Source organism: Camellia sinensis, chromosome 8 (genome assembly GCF_055761805.1).
Source record: "Camellia sinensis isolate YWXY chromosome 8, ASM5576180v1, whole genome shotgun sequence".
Classification (NCBI taxonomy): domain Eukaryota; kingdom Viridiplantae; phylum Streptophyta; class Magnoliopsida; order Ericales; family Theaceae; genus Camellia; species Camellia sinensis.
The window spans coordinates 149910740-149935024 of NC_138968.1; the positions used below are offsets into that span (position 1 = coordinate 149910740).

Genomic DNA, 24285 nt, shown 5'->3' on the forward strand with positions numbered 1-24285 from the left:
CCTCAATCTCATTCTCACTCCCCCTCACTGTCACACTCACTCCTCCTCCACCGAATCACTCCTCCTCCACCGAACCCAGCCTCACCGGCGACCACTCCCGACGGCCACCCACTCGTAAACCCAACCCACCGCTGTAGCCCTCATTTTCTCTGCTTCGCGAACCATAGCTCGACCGCGACCACCATCGGCTGTAGAGAAGGAATTTGTTGACGATAACGTGGGCTTTCAGGCCATAGATGAACCAGGTTCGTCCTCCAAACGCTGAAATAAAAAAGTTAGGGTTGTGATTCACAAAATATATTTGAAAATTACTGTTATGCAGATAGATAAATGGTATGCTTGAAAAATGCGGCACATATTGTGACGAACATTTATGCATTTACCTTTTAGAGTTAAAGTATAAATTTTGCAGAACATAGTATGAATACGCAGAAACTGATCCAACATAAAATGAAAGGATCACATCTTTGCAGAACATAGTATGATTATGCAGATTGATAATTAGTTGAACGAATGCATATAGTTGTGTAATTTTCAATGTGTGATTGATAATGTGATTTTGCTGAATTTGTTGTCAATCACGCATGAATTGTTGTAATGAACTGCTATCAACTAATGTGTTAGCTGCGTGACTTGAATTAACTATTATCAACATTGGTAACTATTATCAAACTGAACTTAAATGTTCATAACTATTACTGATTTGTTGATAAGTATTTCAGTGTGCTTTGTTGAAAATCACATGTGTCATTTGTTGATAACTATTTCAGTTTGATAACTACTGAATCACAGTCTCCAACAATCTGCCCCTAATCATTTCACTTCAGCATGATTTGTTGATAATAGTTGTTTAACATGTGTGATTGATAATTTACTTGACATTGACCTGATATGTTTGTAAAACTGCCATGTTTGTTCAGATTGAAAATGCTATGTGTGTAACATGTCTGTAATTAATCACAAATGCTATGTTTGAAACTGCTGTATTTGTTCAGTTTCAAAATGCTACGTGTGTACATTGAGCTGCGATGTTTGTTCAAATGCTATTAACAGTTTAGTCTGTGTAACCTCTGTGCAAATGCTATTAAACATGGCAGTTTGAACAAATAGATGTTTTCAGTAAAGACACACTCTGTCCCTCAAATTAACCTAGACCTGCTATTAACCCCATCAAACAGAAGCATAGCAGACCACTACAAATTTCTCATGTATGCGGATTTTAAAAATGGCTTCTTCTTCTAACATTAGCAACATAAGATTACAAACGAGGCTGTGCAATTGTGGAAGAACCGCTGCCATACGTATTGTCAGAACAATAAGAATGGAAATGAAGGGCGTTTGTGCTTTGTTTGCCCATCAAAATATGTAAGTATGTATTGGAAATTTTAATCCTTTAGTAGTCACAGTAATATTTGTCGTATTCAACTAACTGATTGTCATGCATTGTAGAGTACCACTCCCACTCCCCATTGCAATTACTTCAACTTCGTGGCTGAAGATGATGAAGGCGTTATGTCCACAATCCCTTCCAACACTAGAGCTGGTGATGCTTTAACAGTAGAACACTTCAACGATGTAAGGACGAGGCTTCATGACTTGGGAAATGACCATGGTCGAAGGCTTGAAAGGATAGAAAATATAATCAAAGCGATGGTGTATTTCATTATTTTTTCTAGGGCCTTGCTACATGCCCCTAATTTTTGGCCCCCTAATCCCCCTAAATTTCAAACCAAGGCAAAAAAAAAAAAAAACGGTAAAAAAAAAAAAAAAAAAAAAAAAAAAAAAAATTGCCCAAAACCACGTCGTTTGGGGCATTAGGGGGATTTGGGGGGGGCATTTTTAGGGGGACAAATCATTTTGCTATTTTCTATCATTGAGAAATGATTTGTCCCCCTAAAAATGCCCCCCCTAATCCCCCTAATGCCCAAAGCAACGTCGTTTTGGGCATGTTTTTTTTTTTGCCTTGTTCTAATTTTTCGGGGGATTAGGGGCCCCCAAATTCGGGGGATGTAGCACAGCCCTTCTATCATTTTGTACTTGATCATGTAACTTTCGTACTTGTTTGTATTTTGGGAAATTGAATGGAAGTTTGTACCAGTTTTTGTTGTATTGTACTTCATTATGTAAGTAATGTTTATGGAATGAATTTTATTATGATGTAACTTATGTAACTTACTTAATAGCTTTGTGGAATGAATTTTATTATGGAATGAATGTACGGAATGAATTTTATAAGTTATTATGATGTGACTTATAATGTTAGTCTGTAATGAATTTTGGGAAACATTGGTGTCATTGTAAGAGCTTTGTGGATGCTATTTGGCAGATCTGTGGACGAATTTTGTGGATGGTATGTGGATTCATTTTTGTGGATGCTCTGTGGATGAATTTTGTGGATGCTTTGTGGATGACTGAATTTTTTCGGTGCATTGTCACTTATCTGTGGCCTGTTTTCTGTTGCAGGTTCTCTTATCTGGGTGCATCAATTTTGGTTGTAATGAACAACTTCTGTTATGTGTTGCAGGTTTGTTTGTAATTAACAGATTTGGCAAATCTGTTATCTGTCAACTAGTATCTGTTTGTCACTTATCTGTGGCCTCAACTATTATCTGTTAGCAAGTTGAAAGCAGATGTAGGATGCGTGGTACATTTCTTCACCATCGTGCTGACTTCTTCATTAATGAATATCAATACTCTGTTTCTGCATGGTCTATTGTATATTTTTTTGTTTGAAGGGGAGCTGATTAGTTCATAACAATGCACAATGGGAGAAAAATTGGTAATGCACAGGTTGACCCCATGGGGTATGCTTCCACACAACCGTCGTCTTTGAAAAAACAAAACATTTTGTGCCCATATTGATGGTAAGAGTGTATGAGACCGTTGGCTGGTTGTGCACAATTTTTGTTTGCAATTACAGCTTGTGATTCCAGGCAATGATTCCGACACTTAAACCTTGTTGTCCATATTGAACGATTCACAAACATGAAGTAATCAACAAAACGTAGGTTAATGATAGTTTCTGATATCGGTCATTGACATTACAAAAATATTACCTTGTCATCGTACCAACAAAAATCATAAGACAGATTTTAGTCGAGGACGGTGACCCAAAAAAATACCTTCAACAAATCATTTTGATGAAGACGTTAATGCATGCACCGTTGCAATGGTTAGCAGAGTATGACGGTCTGTTAGTTTCTAAGTCGTTTATTTTCGCGCGACGATGCCATCTCACAAGACTACGCTTACTATGTCATACACATGTCCAGGTCTGCTAATCCTCACTCAAATCAACAACTTCGGAGTCTGAGTAATCTGAAAGGTCAGGGTCCGACACCAGTGCAGGATCCTCCATTATAGCCTTTATCGCAGATGCCGGGTTCGATCCATGTATCTTCGACTCTGCCTTTGCGTCCTCTATCTGTGAGTTCCTAATGAGTCGACGAGTCATTTGATCAACCTCACTTTGCAAACGATGCCTAAGTTGGGAGTCGCTGACATGAGGGAATTGCCGCTGCATTTCAACCGATCGGGCTTTTGTGACCTTCAGGAAAGCACATCGACAGTGGTGTTCACACTGAACTCGTTTGGCAAACAGTGAAACTGGAATTCCAAAATACTTCCCCAGGCAAGCATCTTGTATTGGGGTGCAGTTGTAATCCCGTAGAGGTTCAAAAATCCACAGTGGGAACCCTGTTTCAAAGAAACGTCGATCACCGAAGGAATCAATATACCCACCTGCATAATCCAATTCTGGTGACTTCGGTCGGGAGCTGCCAGCCGTTGCAAGTGATTGTCCACGACCACGTTTACCGTGGTGTGCATCCATAGGTGTGAAGCTTCTTGATTGAGTCCAACTTTGTTTTCGCAGGTTCACGAAGAATATATGGACGCAAAAACAAACCCAAATGCAAAGGAAACAACACTGGTTGCAACCTTTTTGTGGTTGGTTGTAAATGTTAAATTACCTTCAACCCATAGTCATTAATACGTTGGTGGTAGGTTTAAAGACGTGAACACACTTATTGTTGTTTGGTGGCAACAACTACCCAAACTGCGTAAAAGCAACTTAATGACTGCGGGTATTGCATTTAAAGGTTCGGTGCAATTGGAACGGCATATGTATCTGATAAGAGCAATTTTGCTAACCTTTATGGATGAGTAGACATGTAATTGGCTTGGGGCACAAATACAAATGACGAATGTGACTGTATGATGAACTGTGGGTGTGGAAATCAATGACAGTGGGCTAGTACTGATGGAAGGTACAATGCATGTGTGTTGGAAATGCCAAATAATGGACGATCAGGGGTACTGAACGGATGACTTGGTGCATGCAAGAAGGAACGAATTTTTGCAAGATGAATTCGGCCAGTTTGAGAAATTAATACGATGTATGTCACAATGCATGAGGTCTTCTGCAAACATACAAGTCATGTACCATATATTACAAATACTTACAGCATAGTGTTGTGTAATATTATGAATCTGTACATTCCTTTAAAAAAGTAGTCAGTAAAATAAACCATACACATATTCCTACAAAATGTCCGATTCGAACAAGATTGAAGCTATTGTTGAAGCTCATGTTGCTCCTGTATTCCAGCAGTTGCAAGCTATCTACGAAAGGCTGAATGAAGTGGACACACGGTTGTCAAGTTTGGAGCGGCAAGTCGGCGCTATCAAGCAGAACGTTGATTGGCTGACCGATGACAAATTGGCGGCGGACGAAGCGAAGTCTGATAAGACAATGGATGAGGACAGTCAGTCAGACAGTACGGACAACTCTTCAGAAGACGCTGCTGATGATGCAGCAGATATGTAGATTTGATTTATTTTTTTTTTATCCTTCCCTGTAAGCCATGAAAGTTTTTTTTTGGCTGGAGTCATATGTGCTAATGGGCTGATATATAACTTACCTACGAAGAGTATTGAGTTTTCATTCATAATGTGGTTTCTTTCATTTTTGAAAATTAATTTTGCCTTTTTTGTAATTAAATTATAAATTAACTTCGGTAACAAAAGCAGCCGTAAATTATATACAGTTACAGTCGCATTCATCCGAACAAGAAACATGCGTAAACAAAACAGTACTAAGTCAGCAGCCACGTCGACATGTTTGATCCATGTTTACATCGACATGTTTGATCCATGTTTACAGTTGGTCCATATTTACATCGTCCAGCAAAAACAATACTGGGGACCCATAATTAACATCCATATTGAAATCAAAGAATAAAAAATTAGTTAAAGTCCTATTGCCACCCAAATTAGTGGCGTACTGGCAGCCCATTCCCATCACTGGCCTAGCTTGTGGCATTGCTCATATGAAGGCAGTCCCGGTACTCTGCGATCTTTGCATTATTGACATCCATAACGATGTCAACCAACAACTTATGACGCACAGAGGGAGCGAACTTTGTCCACAAAAATCGTAAGACAAATTAGTTAAAATTGGAGGACGTACGAGGAAGGATTTGATTGACAAATGGAAATTAAGCGGTAGAATGTACCTTGTGTGGACCGGGGCTTAAATCAGGTTGCTGCATGAATTTGATGACGAACATCCCACAGTTAAACGTGCTACAAAAATAATTTCACATTAAAGTTGTCGTCAATACGTAATAGGTTCATTAAGTCAGTCATGCAGCTTAGACATTAATGTGAGGGAGGGATTGTGGATTACTCATCCAGTTGTTGTACTGGCCTCTCGTCTAACATGCAGCGGTGGAAGGTACGCACGTCTGTAACATAATCATTTCCAAAGTGTAGTTGCAGCAAGTCGTGCATAGTTTCAACCTGTTCCACAAGGTTGAAGTTGGTTTACGTAAAGGATGTTCAAGTTTTTTGTAGTGTTCAGAAATGCACCAGAAGGACATACCAAAATTTTAGCTGCATTTAGCTTCCTTTTGTTCGGTCGGTTGGATGGGACTGAGTCGAATAGGTAGGCTACACGGTCCACCATATCAATTTTAACGCACAACCAATGCACTCCTCTGTAATTGAAAGGCACGTAAATCTATACGAAAACACAACGGCAGACCTTGTTTAGAGGCCATGCAAACATGTAATGGCTTTCATATTTTCGTTTTAATATAACGGGATGAACATTGATATTACCCTCTGGCATGCATCAATCGCACCAGTGTATCTGTCATGTCCGAAAAATGATGTGACGATATGTTCATGGTCCAGAGGTTGCATATCTTTATTTAGAATCATAGTCTGCATGTGTAATGCGTAAAGGTCATTGACGGAAACATTTGTCAAAATATGTCATACACAATACACAACGTAGCTTTAAACACTTACTTACCGACAGATATACGGGAAAGAACCAATCAGTGTGCCTCCCGTCATTGTGTAAATCCCTCTGTCGATTAGTCAATTGCACCACCACCAAGTTGATTGGCTGGAACATTGTATGCAAGACACAAGGCAAGTTGATTAGAAAGGTTTCTGAGTTAGGGGTACTGAAAAACGCAGATTCATATTTGTGCAGCCAACACTTACAGTGTCGGATAGCCACGACCCTGGTTTGAGCGTGCGCATGTCACGCCGGGTGCCAACTTCACATGCCCGTCCATGAAGATTCATGGAAACAACAATGTCCCTACAAGCAATAAATGATCCTTAGAACGATAGTTATTTCACAGTGGACTGTCATTGAAAATTTGCAAGTAGTAAATGAAACAATACATTTCATTTTTGCTATCGTCAAATACATAGTGAAGAAGTTTTTGTTCCTCCGCCGATAACAACCCTTCGCTGTCCAACATCGTCAACGAGTCCTACAAAAATAAACAGCCAACTAACAGTACACATTTCATAAAAGTATTGAAGCTTATATTACAAGGTCTGTAGTCATAAAAAAAACGTGAAATGATGTAAAAACTGTGAGCCCAGAGTTTTCCCAACTTGTGATGTTTGGTGCGGAGTTTGTTAGAAATGTGTACTAACATATGGCAGCAGTCATAACTGCAAACATGCAATTCTTTGACAACTAGTACAATACAACACAGATGATTGTAAAATTACTGATTCACATTATTGATGTGGGCATGAATTGGGTATTCACAACTTGTGGGGCATTAAAGGCAGTATTTGTACCTTGTTCACGTTGTCCACACCATCAACATCCACAGGTGAACTGCTGTCGTCAACTCCACTATTTGTTTTGCTATCGATGCACAATTGCATATCCCCGACCTCAGTGGCTTGAACTCCACTTCCGCACATTTTTCCTTTTCCTTTTCCTTTTCGTCTTCCCTTTGCACTTCTTCTAACGATTCCAGTTGCTCCCAATGGTTTGCCAAGCTTAGTAGGAGAAGTATGCACATCGCACGCCACGTTCTTCACGCCCACTGACTGAAGGTCAGGACTGTATTTATCTTCAGTTTCATATGTTTCCCCTGACTGAAGGCCTCCCTTCTTGTTGTTGTCGCCACCTTCTTCGATGTTCAGCTTGTGCCCATCATGCAAATGACTTTTGTCCCTTGCCAAGGTTCCCTTCAAAATATGTTGTTGGTGATCCACCCCTTGTACATCTGAAATATTACACTCCATTGGGTTAACTTCGTCCGATGGTTTGACCACGCCATCCTCATGCGCCTCGACTCCAACAGCAGGGTCCACACCCTGTTTGGCCACGCCTGCCGGTTGCGGTGTAGAGAATATACCTTCGATGAGGTGGTGTAGCATTTGCTTCAGTTCACGTAAATTGGTTTGTTCAGTGAACGGTTCGTTGCAGCCCAAACTGAAACGTTGAAGCAGTTGCTTCAGCATGTCCTTCAGTTGAGCAACATTGGAGGAGAGGTTAATGATACACACATCATTGCCTTCCACCTAATTATACATACACATTCGTGAACTTAGTCTTACAAACCATCTTCAAATGATGTGGCTCAACTGTGTGAAAATTGCGTAATGCTTGGATGGATTACCTTGTCATTGCGAACAACTTGCTTGCCTTCGAAATGTCGCAACATCTCCATTAAATCTGTTTGGTTGTGGAGAACTTGCTTCATCATTTCCTTCAGTTCACGAATGTCGGACTCCAAATTGCTCATACGGACTTCATTGTACTGTCCTGTTTGTTGGTTCTCGACATGGCATGCATCCATGTCAGCATCATCGGCGTTACTGTAATCAAACTCCACCTAATCATAGAAACGCATAAATGAAGTCTGACATTGTATGTTGAAGACAAGTGGGTCGATGGTGTGAAATGTGCACAGTGGTAGGAGTGCTTACCGCAATTGTTGGGAAATTTTGCTTCCTTCTGATACGTCGCAGCGTCTCCCGTATTTGGGTATCACCCCAATAATGAAGCCGAGGTGTGGACCGCGTCGTAGTCGAGCTCAGACAAACACAATCAAGGTACAACAGCTGTGGACATTAAGGGGCATACCATAATTAAGTTGTTCTTCCCACAGAAATGAACTATATTCAGTAACAATGACATTCATTATTCTCAATTTTGCAGTGGAACGTACATAGCATACCGATTTTGTTGAGGATGCTGTCAACTTTATAGGCACATATCATGCAATGTTTTTTGGGGAAAAAATTGTACAGCACACCAAGGACTTTATTGATGAAACCAAGAAAAATTTTTTATGTACATGTTCCCCTCTTCGCAACGTAGTTTTAATTGGTTCCTCCATTGAGGTTCAGCATACTTTTTGCCCTGTACTCTTTGTTCTTAAATTCATGACGGTAGTCACACAAAATTTATTTCTGCAAGTACCATACTTGGTCAGGAAGAGTGCTGTTTGTCGTACTCACAAAGCAGGTACCATTGTATGTCCCAATCAAGGCCAATTTGTTGAACCATGACAGAACAATGCATGAAACACATGAAGGGGGGAATGGAAAAAAAAATTCAAGGTATTGGCATACCATTAGCAGGAAAACACATCCAGTTGCACCGCGATGACCTTTATACTTGCGAACACCGTTGTGAAGGAATTGCAGTGTCAACTTTGCCCAATTACAAGCTCGCATACGATTCACGTCCTTCACGGCATGAATGAACGATGGCTTCAACCCGGTCATTGTGGTAGGACACAACATGGCCCCCAACACGTACAGCGCAAATTTCCGCCGAAACTCGTCCTCCGCACCAGCAGTCTCGGTCAGATAAAGTCTCAACTTGTTCAAAGGAATGACTCCGTTAACAACTCCAACCTCATCGTAGATATTGGGATATGCTTCCAATGACCCAGCCAACTGCACGTCATCGCCTTCACACCGTATTCCCAATAAAACATTAACTGCCTTACACGTGAGCCTGACTTGACAACCATGGACATTCAATGAACTACTGTCAGGATCGAAGTTCTGTACCAACCATGCGCACAAGTCGTGATCTATACGTGTACACTTCATCCCCAGGAGGCCAGCAAACCCAATGTCAATGACTGCCTGCTTTTGTGCTTCGTTGAACCGGTTAACTAGCTCAACAATTGACTTCAATGATATGCGGAGTTGCCTTTTACCCTGCACATTTTTTACCCTTAAATTAATAAAAAAATACAACCAACAATGTCAGCAAAGCAGGACCTAGGCAAATGCATTTACGAAAACATGAAGTACGTAATGACCTTTTCAGACTTCGGTGCACATGGTACTACTTTGGCGTGTTCCTCAGCGCTCGCCTTAGCCATTTCGACAAACCTCTTTTTCTCATCAGAGGGGAGTGCCTTCCACCTTTCCCCAATCTCCTTTCTAGTCTTTAACCAAGAAAATGACAGACGTACAAGACAAGTAACAACTATGAGTCCGAAATTACTGTAACTACAACTTTATGCCAAACGCAATCCGCGTGCATTGTTGCTAATTAAATAAGATTGCAAATACAAATAACAGTTGCAGCAAAAAGTCAGCGACGAAACGTAGCTGGACTTTTACAACGAATTGAAATTTACAAAAACAATAGGAAGGTGACATTATTACATGCTACAATCCTACAAACGCGAAACAATCACAAGCCCACTACGACCATTCAATACAACGTGTGGATAGCAACCCAGCGATGTGTTTCCATTATACTGTATTATAGAGAATACAGATTTCAACACTCACCATTTTTCGTCGAGTGTTGTCTGGCCCTTGCATTTCCTTGAATTGTTGCTGGCTGCATGCAAGCATCGTCAAGCTTATCATCACTAAATGTGAAATATGAATACATATATATATATATATGCAAGTTTTTATGTCACGCTGGCCCTGAAATCGGCATAAGACAGCTTTCGTACATCCGGGACTGAATCGACACCAAGTTAAACATTTTCAGACATGCGGAACAAAACCAATTTGAAACATCACAAACTGAACTTCGACGAGGCGCGTAATTTCAGTACGAAATATGTAATTCCAGATTGTCAAAATAAAGAACTAGTACCTGTAACAAATGAATGGTGCAACTGGCCGCTTTCGACAAGAGCCAGCGATAGTGTCAGACATTTGGATATGTTGTTCGGCAATTGTCTTCAATCTTTTCCTTCCCCTTATGAAAGAGCAAATCATACAAATTAGATTGAAGGGAAAATTACAGGGGTGGTGTACACATTTTGTCCGTCGTCTAATTTCGATCGATGCACTTTAAACTACCTAAATTGTGACAGTCCATTTCAAATTTCGTGGACATTTTCGGTCAAATTGCTAATGCCGTTTGTCATTTTTAAAACAAAGATTGTAATGTCAATTGATTCAGATTATGTAAGTTCAGTAAAGTTATAAGTTGACTACAACAAAAAATACAGTTGCCACGTATATGCATATTTTCTGATACAAAACAGTGAAGAGTTGAAATCAAATGGACGTAATTGAAACAAAAGTTCAAAATTGATGGTGCAAAGCGAGGCCATTCAAAATTTGTGCAAAACAAATAACACAAACACAAAAGTACAAGGGCTGCTGTAAGAATTGATCCGGAAAAAAATCAGCGTATTCCTTGGTGATGGATTTCGTTTGTTTACAAACATATGTACCAAACCAACTGGTAGCAAGTCTTTAAGGAGAAAACTAACATTGTTGGTGCGAGGTGACCAATATCCATAAGATGCAATGACGACAACTCCTGCAAAGTATTGCAATCAATATTTACAGGAACACAAACAAACGGCTGCAACATGTGGCTGTTAACCTTAAAATTTTGCGTAAACACAGACAACAACACGCAGAATTTCCCAACACATACAGATTTTGAAACAGACAAAAGAAAGGGCACACATGGAAATTTTGCATTTCTTTCACACAGCTTACAATTAAAACAATTATGTGTACAAGCGATAAATGCATAATTTCACAAATATTCAAGAGGAAGGACTACATTGTGTTTTTCATTTAGGGCTGAAGGACTACACGCACATACTTTTATGAAGGCCCGCCTACAAATGACAAAGAAATAGTTAAAAATTTTAGAAATAGTTAAAAATTTTAGAAATTATTACAGCATCACTTTCTTTATTTTTTTATATATCTTTTCGTAATAAATTAAAAAATCAATTGAAATAGTCAATTACCAAACGAACCCCAATAATGTATTTTCCATCATCAAGGGGTAATGAGGTCTTTGAATTAAAGGTTGACATTTAGCTGTTAATTAGAAAATTTTAAAAGGAGAAATTATTTGACCACATTTTTCCTTTGAGAAAAGGTGGAGAAATAGAAAAAGTTGCAAGAGATGTCTCAAATTATTTTTCTTTTACTACTTTCTTTCTATTATTTATTATTTTTCATAAGGGATGAGGCTTAGCCCACTGATTGGATTACGGGCATATCTTGGGCCTATTTTATTGATGAGATTTCAATTTTTTATACTTTTATGTTGTGTTTGGTTGGGGGATTTGAAGAGAGTTTTGAAAAGAGAAATAGAAAAGATAGGTGAAATGTGAATAAAATATACCTATATTTCACTTAGTTTCACGCACCTTTTCCCTTTCCTTTTCCAAATCTTTCTCTAAATCTCCTAACCAACACAACGTTAGAGAAAACTATTTATGTAAAAAAAAATAATAATAATAAATGATCTATTTTTAGAAGTATATTTATTGTTTATTTTTATTTTTTTCAAATATGTATTTTGAGTAGATGTTCAATTAACTTGAATATTTTTATAAATAATTTAGACACTAAAAAATAAATTATTCAAATTATGAAAGTTGACCTAGGATAATTCCACAATACCCTAAGCTGAACTCTCCAATACAATTAATCGACTAGATGAAAACTACTTCCTTTCTTTTGTTTTGGAAAAATGCTTGGGAGCACTAATTAGTGCTCCCACTAATTAGGTGGCAGTGGGTCCCGTCATTAATGATGTGATGTTTTAATTTTGGAGTTTTATTTTTTTTTATTTTTTTAATGTATTAGTGCTATTAGTGATGATATTTTTAGTGGGATGAATCATTGTTGTTTATTTTGATACATCGGAAGAAGAAAAAAAAAATCACACCCACCGCTCTTCTCCAATGGGAAGATTACACCTTTGCGTCTGTCCACCATCATCTCCCTCCTGAATCACCCCTCCATTAGTCCTACTTTCCACCTCCACCCATCACCAACCCACAAACCACACAAAATCAGACCCAAATTGTGCATAGGGGGTGTTTGGTGGAGTTTTTTGAGCTAATTTATGGCTTTTGACTTTTAAAAAGTTATTTTAGACTGTTTGATTAAATTTATTTCAAACAGTTTCTGATTCTAACAATTTATTTTTAGTAAAAAAAATTGATTCTGACAAGCTGTTTATCCCTTACTTCTGATTATCAGTTTCTACTGTGGACATGTTAATTCACGGTTATATTCTTAGATTTTTTATTTTTTATTTTTTTAAAATAGAAAAAGACCTAAATGGACTATAAAATATTATTATTATTTTTTATGAGAAATGCAGACAAATAGTAAATAATAAAAAATAAAAGTTAATTGAAAAAGTTACTTCACAGCTTATTTAACAAACACTACATAGCAACTTAAATCTATAATCTAACAATTATACTAAACAGATTAACAGCTTATGATTAAAGTCATAATCTATAATCTGTTACGGTATAATGTATAATCTATTTTAACAACTACACCAAACAGAACCATAATCATATCCCCCGCTACCGAGCAAACACTCATAGCCCGGCGATAACTTTTTTTGCCTTGAAACATTATGTTGGTTTTGACGTTTTTTGAGGCGATGAAGTGTGGTGATGGTTCGAGAAGATGAAGGAATGAGAAAAAATCAGTGGTTTGCGATTTTAGGCCCGTTTGTTTTTAGAGATAGAATTGAGGGAATTCATAGTGAGGGGATTAAGTAAAATTGTGTTTGTTTTGATAATAGTTATTAGTGTAGGAATTGTTAAATTATTTTTATATAAAATAATAAAACAAATAAAAAAATGTAAAAAATTAAACATTAATATTTTAAAAAAAATTCCCAATATATAAAAAATAAAATAAATAAATAAAATTCTAATCCTCTCACTATTTTTCTAATACCATCTCCACCTTCTCCATCTCAATCCCCCTTCCAACCTCCATCTATATCATCTCCTCCATCCTAATCCCCTCTCTAACTCTACAAACAAATACAATACTAAATAAACCCACCTCCATCTTAATTCCCTCTCATCTATTTAACTACAAAATAAACGGGGCCTTAGGGATTGAAGAATGTCATTAATAGACGACAAAAATGGAAGGGACACCAATGTCTTTTTTGTATGTGTGGGTAAATTAGTAATTTCATCTTTTCAATTAGTTATGTTAATCGTCAAACATTGACATGGAGATTATTGTAATTTTTGCAAAATTTGTATTAAGTGCAAACCTTAGAGGGTGTAGGTGTAATTTATCCCAATAAAAAAAAAAAACAAAAACAAAAAAACACAATGGCTAAATGTAAATTTCGATGCATTATTCGTTACCACACTTTATGGTTGGTTAATTTATTGTGATTGTGTATGTATATATTAAATAAAATAAAATAAAATAAATAAATAAATAAAAGGTGAAATCGGTAAACTAATTTAGAGTAATCGTTTGGTCCGATTTATTCAGGGTAGAGACAATAGCGGCTCAACACTAAAATAACTAAGAGCATCTTCAATGGTTGTTGCTATAATATCATTGTTATTGTTATAATTTGACAATAAATAGTACTATTTTGTCAAATTATAGCAATGGTACTTCAATGGTCACATGTTATTTTGGCAATTCTCAACCAACTTTCTCTCCAAATTTATAGGTGTTGTTTAGATATATATTTTTTTGTGATTTTATTTTTGTTTATTTTTTTTCTTTTATGACCTTCTTTTAACTATTTGTAAAAAAAAATTATATATTTATATTATTTCTGACTAGACAAATATAAAAATAGAAAAATTAAATTTAAAAAATTACTTGGTTTTCTATTGTTTCAATTCTGTTTTTTCAACTGAATTTGGAGTCACAAATATGTTCATATTTGCTGATGTGGCATGTTTGGCAATTGCTATTTTACTTATCAAATTTGATAACAGTTATGGCATATGTCATCTTTGACAAGTAAAATAGCAAGCCATTGAAAACCCACTTTTTATCACTATTGCTAAATTATAGCTTTGGCAAATGTTTTGAGAGCTCCATTGAAAATACCCTAAGGTGTCTCTAAAACAATTAGGATAATTTTTCCTCCGCCTAGGGCTCCATAGTGAGCAAGCTAGAATTTTTTTTTTTTTTTTTTGATATACCAATGTTATTGTTATATTTGAGAAATTCTACTATACACACTAGTACGCTTAAGTAATGTTAATTTCTTTTTTAGTTATAACTAATTTTCTTCTTCTGTAGATCTTATTTTAATTGTAACTCATGAAATTTTGGTTATGTCTGTTGGCGATAAATGGCCTCTTGCACCATTCTTTACTTCTATACAGCAATTGGGATTATTTTTTCATATATTCTTTGCATAATTGTGTTGTCAATTTGGATCTCTCTCTCTGCATGAATGAAATATTCGGAAGAATTCTTATTTTTTTGTGCAGCAAAGTTAGGTATTATGAAAAATCTTTCATGAAAATAATCATAAAAGTTTTGTGACTCTTGGATTACACTTAGAATAAAGCACTATACACTAATCAATGTAATCCAAGGATCATAAATCTTTCATGATCATTTTTATGAAAAAAATTTCATCATCCCGAACTTTTCTCTTTTTTGTGGGTATTATGAATTGAATGGATTATCATTCATAGAGATATCAATGGAATCCAGTTATGTTTTTTGATCAATGAAATTGAGGTTTGTATACAGTAGTTCAATCAATTGAGTTTAATTTAGTTTGGCATTGGTAGACTCAGACTATTAAAAATAGTTTAATCATATGAGTGTAGTTTAATTTAGTTTGGTATTGGTACACTCAGACTACTGGTTGTTCATATCCATGTTTTTTTAAGGAGGTTGTTCATATCCTTGACTAGACTTTTTTTTTATTAATAGTAAGCATCAACGTAAACTGGTTCACTATCCATGATTAATTAATATTAACTCTTAGAAACTGGAGATTAAATATTACCCAATTGGTAATCTTCCTTACGGAACTTAATTTTCATAGGTTCAGAGGAAAGAGTCGAGGAAAATTTCATATTTGACTATCTACAAAAATTACCCTGTTTTCTTTACAGAGAAAAATACTGTGTATAGTGTTGGGGGTGTCCCCCGGCTACATTGGGGGCTAGATCGGACCCATTATATACGTGGGTTATTTCGTGGATTAGAGTTATATTGTTACAGACGATTTTGGAAAATGACAACTGCTTCTTTGTATTATCTCCTTTTGATAGTAAAACTCTCTGTTGTTCTTCGTCATGTACATAAGTTTATCGTTGAACCATATATATCTTTGTGTTGTGTGATTTCTTGTTTAACTTTCTTGTTTTCATTTGTTCCTTCATAACAAATAGAACTCGTACAAAATTATGCATCCCAATTTTCATAAATTCGGACCTTTGAGCAAATAAAAATAAAAAATGAATCAATGATTATTGATTGAACTGTCAAGTCAACTGGAATCAAACTATGATGTCATAATTATCTCATAAATCTAATCTAATATATCCAATCATATAGTATTAAACAGATCCACCAAACAACGTTTTGTTCACTGTCTAACCAAAATAATTTTCCACAAAAAAGGCCAAGCAAGAGTCAATTGACTAATGCATTTCTTGCTACCCACACATTTTAGGTGTTTCTTAGTCATTCTTAGTAATGGATATTCATGTATATTCTCTTCAAGTAAACTTTTTTATACTATTGCCAGGAATGTAGTCAAGGATCAATGAAACGTCTTTTAATCAAATGGTTATTATTTGTTAGTTCTTCTTAGACACACACACACCACACACACACACACACACATTACTTGTAATTTCCTTTGAAACTTCATATTTTCCCATACAGTTTGTCGGCATTTGGATTCATCATATTCGAGGTTCAAAGTATTTTATAAAGATTCTAAAAGACCAGCTTCAAATTGAGTCCATATATAAGATTATACAAATACTCAAAACTCCATTTAAATAGCCAAGTAATCAAGTAAAACAATTTACAAAGAGTGACTGAGACAGAAAGAAGTGACCAATTCCAATTTACTGGAAAAACACATTACAGAGAGACACAGAGACTGAGACAGAAAGAAGTGACCAATTCCAAAAATGTCAGTACCCAAATTTCCAGGTTTGTTGGAGGAGGAAGAAGAGGAACAGGAGAGCTATGGTACGGCTGAGTCCATGGACCCAGAACTCTACAGAGCTACTACAGAAGGTGATATCCTTGAATTCATACGAGCGATGGAGCAGGGCCCATTAGACAGACAATATGGTTCGTCAGCAACTTGTCTCCAATTGGGCCCCCAGAAGAACACTGTTCTTCACATTGCAACAAGCTCTGGACGCTATGAAATTGTCAAGCTTCTTTGCAAGGACTTGCCTTTCTTTGTTGCTGAGAAAAACGCCAAGGGCGATACTCCACTCCATATTGCAGCAAGAGGCGGTGATTCATTGCTTGTGAGCCTGCTTATCAATTCTGATTTCAGAGAAGAGATTTTGGAAGAGAGGAATGAGGAAGGTAACACTGCATTGCACGAGGCGTTGCATCATCGTCATGAGAAGGTGGCTCGGATTCTGATTGATAAGAATCGAAACATATCATATTCTGTTAATAAGGATGGGAAGTCTGTGGTGTATCTGGCTGCAGAAGGAGGGTATGTTGGCCTTGTTAAGATTCTTATGGAGAATCCTGCTGGGAATTGCAGCATCGAAGGGAGGCTCAGAAACAAGTCGCCGGTTCATGCTGCTATCCTTGGAAGAAACTTAGGTAATGGAATGCTCCATCCTTTTTTCTCTTCTTTTTTTTTTTTTTTTTGTTTCCCTGTTACTTTTTTCTTTTCCTGGAAAATTGTAGTTTTTATCACCTTTTTTTGGGGGGGAATATCATTTCAGTGTGCACTTCAAACTTATTTCAAATCAGTGGTATTCATTAGAAATTTTAATATGCAAAATCATACACTTTTCCATGATTTTGTATTTTTTTTTTCCTACACACCACTGACAACTGATTCCCCCTTTTTTTTCTTCACCCAGGTGGTTGCTATGCCTTTCATTCTTCATTTTTTTTTAAAATAAGAATTTTTTTTTTTTTTAATTTAATAGGCAAAAAGAAAGATTTTGTTTGAGAATGGGGGTTAGAACAATAGATGTTTGAATGGGGGTTAAAACTTATATGATATAATTTTCAATTTTCAAACATGAATCTTTAGTTTTCTCATGCTATAGGCTTTGATTATGAACTAATATAAGTTATTTATTTATTACTTACTGTAGTTTATTTATTTTTTATTTTTGTGTGTGAGACTATTTTCTAGTATAATACCAAGCTAACAAAACCAACTAATGCCATTATGTTCTCATTTTGCAGGGTTACTACAACCTTCTTTAGAATTTTCAGAAATTTTACTCCCTTGTTTTTTTTTTTTTTTTTTCTTTCCCCCATTTGAAGGCTGACAAAGCTGATTTGATCTAAAAATGCATGAAGATTTTTTAATTAATTTTTTTTTCTAATTGGCATGCTTTGGGGTTCAAGTAGGACCCCTAACTAACCAATAAATAAGTGATGACTCAAGAGGTGAGGCAGGCGGCGGTGGGTGGCTGATGGGCCCATTAAAACCTTATCCCCAAGATGGTTATGAAAATGACCATATGAGAGAAAGAAACATCACGTTTAGTACACGTTAAAATTTACAAATTTCACATCTATGCAAATCTTGAGGTTTGGCTTGTCACTAAACAATATATTGAAATTTTGATCTCTCATAAAAATTAAAAAGTCTCTAAAGGAAGTTATGTCTAGTGCTTTCCTTACTAGTTAAAAGTAGTATAGGCTAACACATCAACAATTTCTTTACTAATTAAAAGTAGTATTGACAAGCACATCAACACTATAGCTCCATCAGTCTTTTTACAAATCTGGTGAAAATACAAAGAATTTAATATGTAGACTATTTATAAGCTTTTTGTGGTCCACAAAGGTTGAGTATGCTATTTGAATAGTTATGGCAACACCAAATTCTATCTTTCTTCCATATATTATTATGAATAATTCTAAATAAAACAATATTGACTGGGTAGTAGCTGTTATAGAATTTTCAATTCGTACTAAAATGTCATCATGCAACTTGAATTGCCAATTCTTGCAAATCCAAGAAAGACAAAAATTCAATAGCACATCAAAACTTGAAAATTTAATGTACGGATTCATAAAAAATTATTGCAATTCAAAATTTCATAAGTTCAAACGCGCATAACTACATACTAATTTCTGATACTTCCCTACACAAGTTTCTACCATTTGTCCCCATTCCATGCTTAAAATGTACGTATGCACTGAGATCACTTCATAGATGTCACACTCGATGCTCTCATTTGAGAAAATAACAAGAATCCACCTTGTCACTATCAAACACAAGAATTTTGTTTTAAAAATGATTTATATATGGTTTGCATAGGTTTAAGTGTACTTTGGACAGGAAACCAAGATTAGGATGAAGAAGAGTCAAGTAAATAATTAATTTAGTAGTTGGGAATGTTGCTTCTGAGAAGTACTCCTTGCTTCAAATTTGAGAGGAAATTTTATGGCATTAAATACAATTAAGCTCTTTCTAGAAATGAGCACTTATGTCACCCATGATGTCAACACATAATATTCTACTATTCAAAGTCTAAAGAGACCACCGAGGGTGGTGGCTTGGTAGTGAAGGTAGCTCATTTCACATAAATGAGTCAGGTTCGACTTTTGGGGATGCGAATATGTTGGGTTATCCAACTGACTCTTTGCAGAGATTTCGCACTGTACTCCGATTGACACGTGGCCTCTTCTAGGGCATGTAGCTAAGCTCCATTGATGCCTCTGTAGTAGGTCACTTCCTATGAGTTGGGTTAAATTAGGCCAGCAACCGATTATCCCCAGACCTGGGTCCATGGATGCAATGATAATCTCAAAGCATCCTTCTTTCTAATTAAACCAAAAAAAAAAAAAAAAAAGTCTAAAGAGAGTGAAGACATGAGTCATATCGACCTTGGGTTATGGCATAATAGTCAATAAAGATTCATGGAATTAATCTCAAACAACTACAGTTAAAGACTTCAATTTTATGCAAGCCATTCCTAGTAGCTAAGAGGATATCTATCATTTTCCCATGATATAGTTTCTGACTTGAAAAATTTTAAAAGCATAGAAATCGATCATAAAATTGGAAACAATTCTAACTTTTAAAACTTTGGATCCTTGACTTCATCCATTTCATTGAAATATTCCTCATGCTTTTCCATGTTTGGACCCTATTTCAACGGTAACTTGATGAGTCAATCCACCTATAATTCTTACTTTTACTGTTATATCGGAGTTACTCACATATTGCTTGATAAAAAATGGATAGCAGATTTATTTGTCTCTTGTTGAACCTTTTTCATGGCTCAATAGATAATTCAATAAGCCAATGAATTTTTTTTTTTTTTTTTTTGCATTTCAGAATACAGTTAACCAACATATTAACTAATCTGTTACAATAAATTGGATAAAAATTTGCACACATTCCTTCTAACACCTTTCTTTGAATTATTCAGATGTCTTAAAAATACTGTGGGAAAAGGATCAATCCTCCTTCCAATTGAGATTTGATGAGGAAAGGAGAAATGCTCTTCACTGTGCTGCATCCATAGGTTATCTTGAAGGGGTCAATTTCTTGCTAAGCAAATGCTCCGGAACCACTTACGAAATGGACAAGCACGGTCTTTTTCCTATTCACATAGCATCCAACAAAGGCCATGCCAACATAATCCAAGAGATGCTTCATCACTGCCCTGATTCTAGGGACCTACTCACTTCACGAGGCCAGAACATCTTTCATGTTGCAGCAAAGAGTGGAAAAGCCAAAGCAGTTAGTTGTATGCTCAAAATGCCCGAGCTGGCGAAACTTATAAATGAAAGAGATGATGAAGGAAACACACCCTTACACATCGCCACCATTAATGGCCATCCAAGGATTGTGAGCACTCTGACATGGGATGGGAGGGTAAACCTAGAGCTCGAGAATAACAACAGGCTAACAGCACTTGACATTGCTGAAGAATACATGGAAACAATGGCTTCATTTCAAAAGGTTCGTGCATTATAGAAGTTGGTTTTAGAGTGTTAAATTTAAAAGTGGCACGCAAAAATAAATTTCATACTGAAATATCATCCAAAAGAAGATGTCAGTAATTACTTTCAATGTTTCCAGAAATCGTAACACAAACTTAACCGTCACTTCTATTGTGCAGAGGTTGACATGGATGGCCTTGAGAGTTGTCGGGGCTCCGCGGGCTCCACATGCAAGGCTTTCCAAAACTAGAAGTTCTAGGGTTGAAGAGCATTCCCAAAAGGAAAACTACAAAGACAAGGTTAATGTAGTTTTAATGGTAGCAACACTAGTCACAACTGTAACCTTTGCAGCTGCTTTCAGCATCCCAGGTGGCTATAACAATTCTGACCCGAACCAAGGCATAGCAACCATGTTAGCAAAGGCGAAGTTCCAGGAATTCGTGATCTGTGACACCATAGCAATGTATTGCTCTATTATCGCCGTCGTCATTCTCATATGGGCACAACTGGGTGATGTCAGTACGATGCACGCTGCCTTAAAATTGGCATTGCCGCTACTCGGGATAGCACTTGCTATGATGTCTATAGCTTTCATGGCAGGTGTGTACTTAATAGTAAGCAAACTCAGTTGGCTTCGCAATGTTGTTCTGTTGATGGGCTCAAACTTTGTCGTCACACTTGCAGCAATCTTTGTGCCACTATGTTTCTTGGGTTCATCAAACTATCACATCTTCCGTCATGTATCGTATTATCCATTTCTGTTGATGTTATATGCCTTTGGAGGTTATACAGATGGCGATGATGATATGGAAGAGTAATTCACAATGGTGCCAATAGTCTTGTAAATAATCTACTTTGTCAAATAAGTGTGTGGACCAATAATCTGTTGGTCTGATGATATGTGGATAGCGCAAAGAGGCTTCAGTCAAATGAAGTCGATTGGGAATTTAAAATTCCTAGTGTGCATGGAATTAGGATTTATTTGCTCTCAAGTTAACTAGAATCTAGTTGTAAGACGAGCTTAAGTGCAATCCAGTTTTATGAGGAGCCAACTCCTCTTACAACTCAATTCAGTATAACTAGAGAGCAGTCATGTGCATAGAATTATACTATGTAAAAAGGAAGATGCGTGTCAACTCTAATATAGTGTGTATTTCTTCTTTTTTGTGAAATACATTGTATATATAATGTCCCCAGTGGAAAGCCATTGTACATATTGTCAAATAAGTAATAAATGGTTACTTCAATGTACATTTGTTATAGACCGCTTTGAAGGATATTTATGTCAATACATTAATTAATTAGAATTAGAACATAAACCAACAAACAAATGTACTTCATAGTTGTACAATAATATTTTTGGAATAGCCATGGTTCTGTTATTGATTCAATGTATAGGTAATGGTTTGTGAGAGGAAAATTGGACCTTTTGTTTGTATTCTGTTGTTTAGTTATTGATTGTAGTGTTCTTGCTGTCAATATCGGAATACAGAGAAATGCAATGGTCACAGACATATCATTCCAGAGTTTTCTGGGTAATGTTTTTGTGTCATATAGATTGAATTGATATAATGCGGGGTCAACACAGGAATGAATTTGAGTCATCGATTGATGTTTTTGAGCAAAATTCAAGATAAAAGTTCTGAATTTATGGTATTACTGATTGGAATAAAAGAAACGGCAAAGATTTAGAGCTCTAATTCTTGATATTTTTTTTCTCTCTTTACTTCTGTCTTTCACAAGTGCGTCAACAACACAATCACCTCTGTTTCTAGCATCTCCAACACCTAACATTCTTCTTATGCATCCGGAAGATGATTTCACTTTTAGAAAGAAAAGAAAAAATGAAATGAATTCTTGATGTGTTTTATTTTGTGGACACATATGCAAAGTACATTAGCCAAATACATGTGGTAAGTGAATAACTTATGAGTAGAATAATAATTGAGACAGTTTAGTGCTATAAACAGAATGGAATCACATGGTGTATCTTTCTCCAACAGTTGTGGACTAACTTTAACTACCAAAATAATCATACTTTATTATCAATTCTAACATAATTAAAAAGGAAAATCTTGATACTTGATATTGCCTTTGACTAAACATTGTGATTGAGTGTGTCGTGTTATGTGATTGAGCATGTTGTGTTGTGTTATATTTAATTTAATGTAATCTTCACAAATCTTGTCTGCAAAACATACATTTTTCTGATCTGCTTTGGCAAAGCGTGCATGGATGGTGGTGGTAGCAACAAGAAAATGCTTTCTTCAGTTGCATTTTTCAGTACTAAGGCCAAGTTTGGGAAGACTAAAAAAGTACACTTTTTGTCTTTTTGGACTAAAAAATTGAGGTTGAAAATATAGATGTTTGGGTTAACTTTTAACTTTTTATTGAAAAATGTGTAATAAAAAATTGTAAAAATTGATTTGTAGGGAAAAATTTGAATTGGGAGTTGTGCAGCCGTAATTGTTGACTTTTGGTGAATAGTGTTAACTTTTTAACTTTTTGAGTAACTTTTTGACTTTTTGACTTTTTTTGAAGTCCCCAAACTTGGCCTAAATACTTTTGCTTTTAAAGATTTTGGTGCAAGTCATTCACTTATTTTTTATTTAAACAAATTATTCCCTCTCCCAAAGTTCCATTAAAATCTTCTTTTAAGAACATGTGGCCTTAATTGCATTCCCACTAGTCTTAGCCTTTTAATGGTGCAATAAAAAAATGGCTTAAAATATAATTGTGGTATGAGCATGCCCAAAAGGCACAGAACAAGGAGCATGACCAAAAGGCTCAAGACAAGAAGAAATTATTCAATGTTTTTAGAGTAAATTTAGCTAGTTTAAGTAGTATTTTAAATTAATGGCTATTGATTTAAGTTATAGGATTCATCACTTTTATATTAGAGTTTTGGAAAACGATGTAAAATATGTTAATTAATTTATGAAATGGAATATTATTCCAAAAATATTGAATAATTTTTATAGAGAAGAAGAAATAGTAGACCAAAATAATTAATTATTTTATAGTATTTAATTGATGACGCATTAAATCTAAATTCTTACCCTGAATACTTGAATTGAATACTTAAAAAATTATGACATAATATCAAAATTGAGTTTTAAGTGTTCTCTCGAGTTAAGTCTCCATATCAAATATTTTGTTTTTCTCTTTATCATCTCACATAAGATTATCCTGTATTAATCCTATTTTTCAAGCTACTTAAATGTATTTCATATAGTCTAGAGAGGCTCTTTCATCCATTACCAATTTATTTTTGGTTGAATATCTCTAATATATATAAAAACTTATTTTTATATCATTTTTTCATCATAAATTCACGATTGAAACACATAACTTGTATAAATAATGAAATATTAGTCTGATCAACTTTTTGAGTTAGATGAAGCTCACAAATAAGTTGGTCACCACCAAGTGGTCACATGGCCTGACAGATAGTTGCTGACAAACAAGAATCACACATATATGTCCTACATATATCTAACTTTCCTCTTCTTCGTATTCTTTTGGAGGAGTTTGATTTCCAGTGAAATATATAATATTTTATTTTATTTTGGGTACATAATAAAAACTCAATTTTTTGACTTTTTA

At 35.8% G+C, this 24285-nt stretch overlaps 3 protein-coding genes across 4 annotated transcripts; 1 reads left to right on the plus strand and 2 right to left on the minus strand.

The window, feature by feature from the left end:
* Positions 1-5843: 5843 nt before the first annotated feature.
* LOC145796706 (uncharacterized) lies at positions 5844-8317 on the minus strand. 2 transcript variants are annotated; one of them, XM_082881876.1, is made up of 4 exons: positions 7114-8317; positions 6517-6794; positions 6124-6415; positions 5844-6022 (listed from the first exon to the last, which is right to left on the minus strand). In XM_082881876.1, exons 1-2 carry the CDS (start codon positions 7786-7788, stop codon positions 6654-6656), a joined length of 816 nt encoding a protein of 271 aa, XP_082738002.1. In that variant the 5' UTR covers positions 7789-8317; the 3' UTR covers positions 5844-6022; positions 6124-6415; positions 6517-6653. The 2 variants fall into 2 exon arrangements, with proteins under 2 accessions (XP_082738002.1, XP_082738000.1); XM_082881874.1 differs by having other exon boundaries at positions 6124-6794.
* A 321-nt stretch (positions 8318-8638) lies between these two features.
* On the minus strand, positions 8639-9735 carry LOC145796707 (uncharacterized). Its single transcript, XM_082881877.1, has 2 exons — positions 9609-9735; positions 8639-9504 (listed from the first exon to the last, which is right to left on the minus strand). Exons 1-2 carry the CDS (start codon positions 9669-9671, stop codon positions 8737-8739), a joined length of 831 nt encoding a protein of 276 aa, XP_082738003.1. The 5' UTR covers positions 9672-9735; the 3' UTR covers positions 8639-8736.
* A 6110-nt stretch (positions 9736-15845) lies between these two features.
* Positions 15846-21930, plus strand: LOC114274040 (protein ACCELERATED CELL DEATH 6). Its single transcript, XM_028215902.2, has 3 exons — positions 15846-17358; positions 20163-20698; positions 20859-21930. Exons 1-3 carry the CDS (start codon positions 16698-16700, stop codon positions 21495-21497), a joined length of 1836 nt encoding a protein of 611 aa, XP_028071703.2. The 5' UTR covers positions 15846-16697; the 3' UTR covers positions 21498-21930.
* Positions 21931-24285: the final 2355 nt, after the last annotated feature.

Coding starts and splice junctions, on each gene's coding strand:
- LOC145796706 (XM_082881876.1), bottom strand. CDS start 7,788: ATGCTGAAGCAACTGCTTCAACGTTTCAGTTTGGGCTGCAACGAACCG. Junction 6,795..7,113: donor GTGTGGACAACGTGAACAAG/GTACAAATACTG, acceptor TTATTTTTGTAG/GACTCGTTGACGATGTTGGA.
- LOC145796707 (XM_082881877.1), bottom strand. CDS start 9,671: ATGGCTAAGGCGAGCGCTGAGGAACACGCCAAAGTAGTACCATGTGCA. Junction 9,505..9,608: donor GTGCACCGAAGTCTGAAAAG/GTCATTACGTAC, acceptor AAAAATGTGCAG/GGTAAAAGGCAACTCCGCAT.
- LOC114274040 (XM_028215902.2), top strand. CDS start 16,698: ATGTCAGTACCCAAATTTCCAGGTTTGTTGGAGGAGGAAGAAGAGGAA. Junction 17,359..20,162: donor TATCCTTGGAAGAAACTTAG/GTAATGGAATGC, acceptor TGAATTATTCAG/ATGTCTTAAAAATACTGTGG. Junction 20,699..20,858: donor CAATGGCTTCATTTCAAAAG/GTTCGTGCATTA, acceptor TCTATTGTGCAG/AGGTTGACATGGATGGCCTT.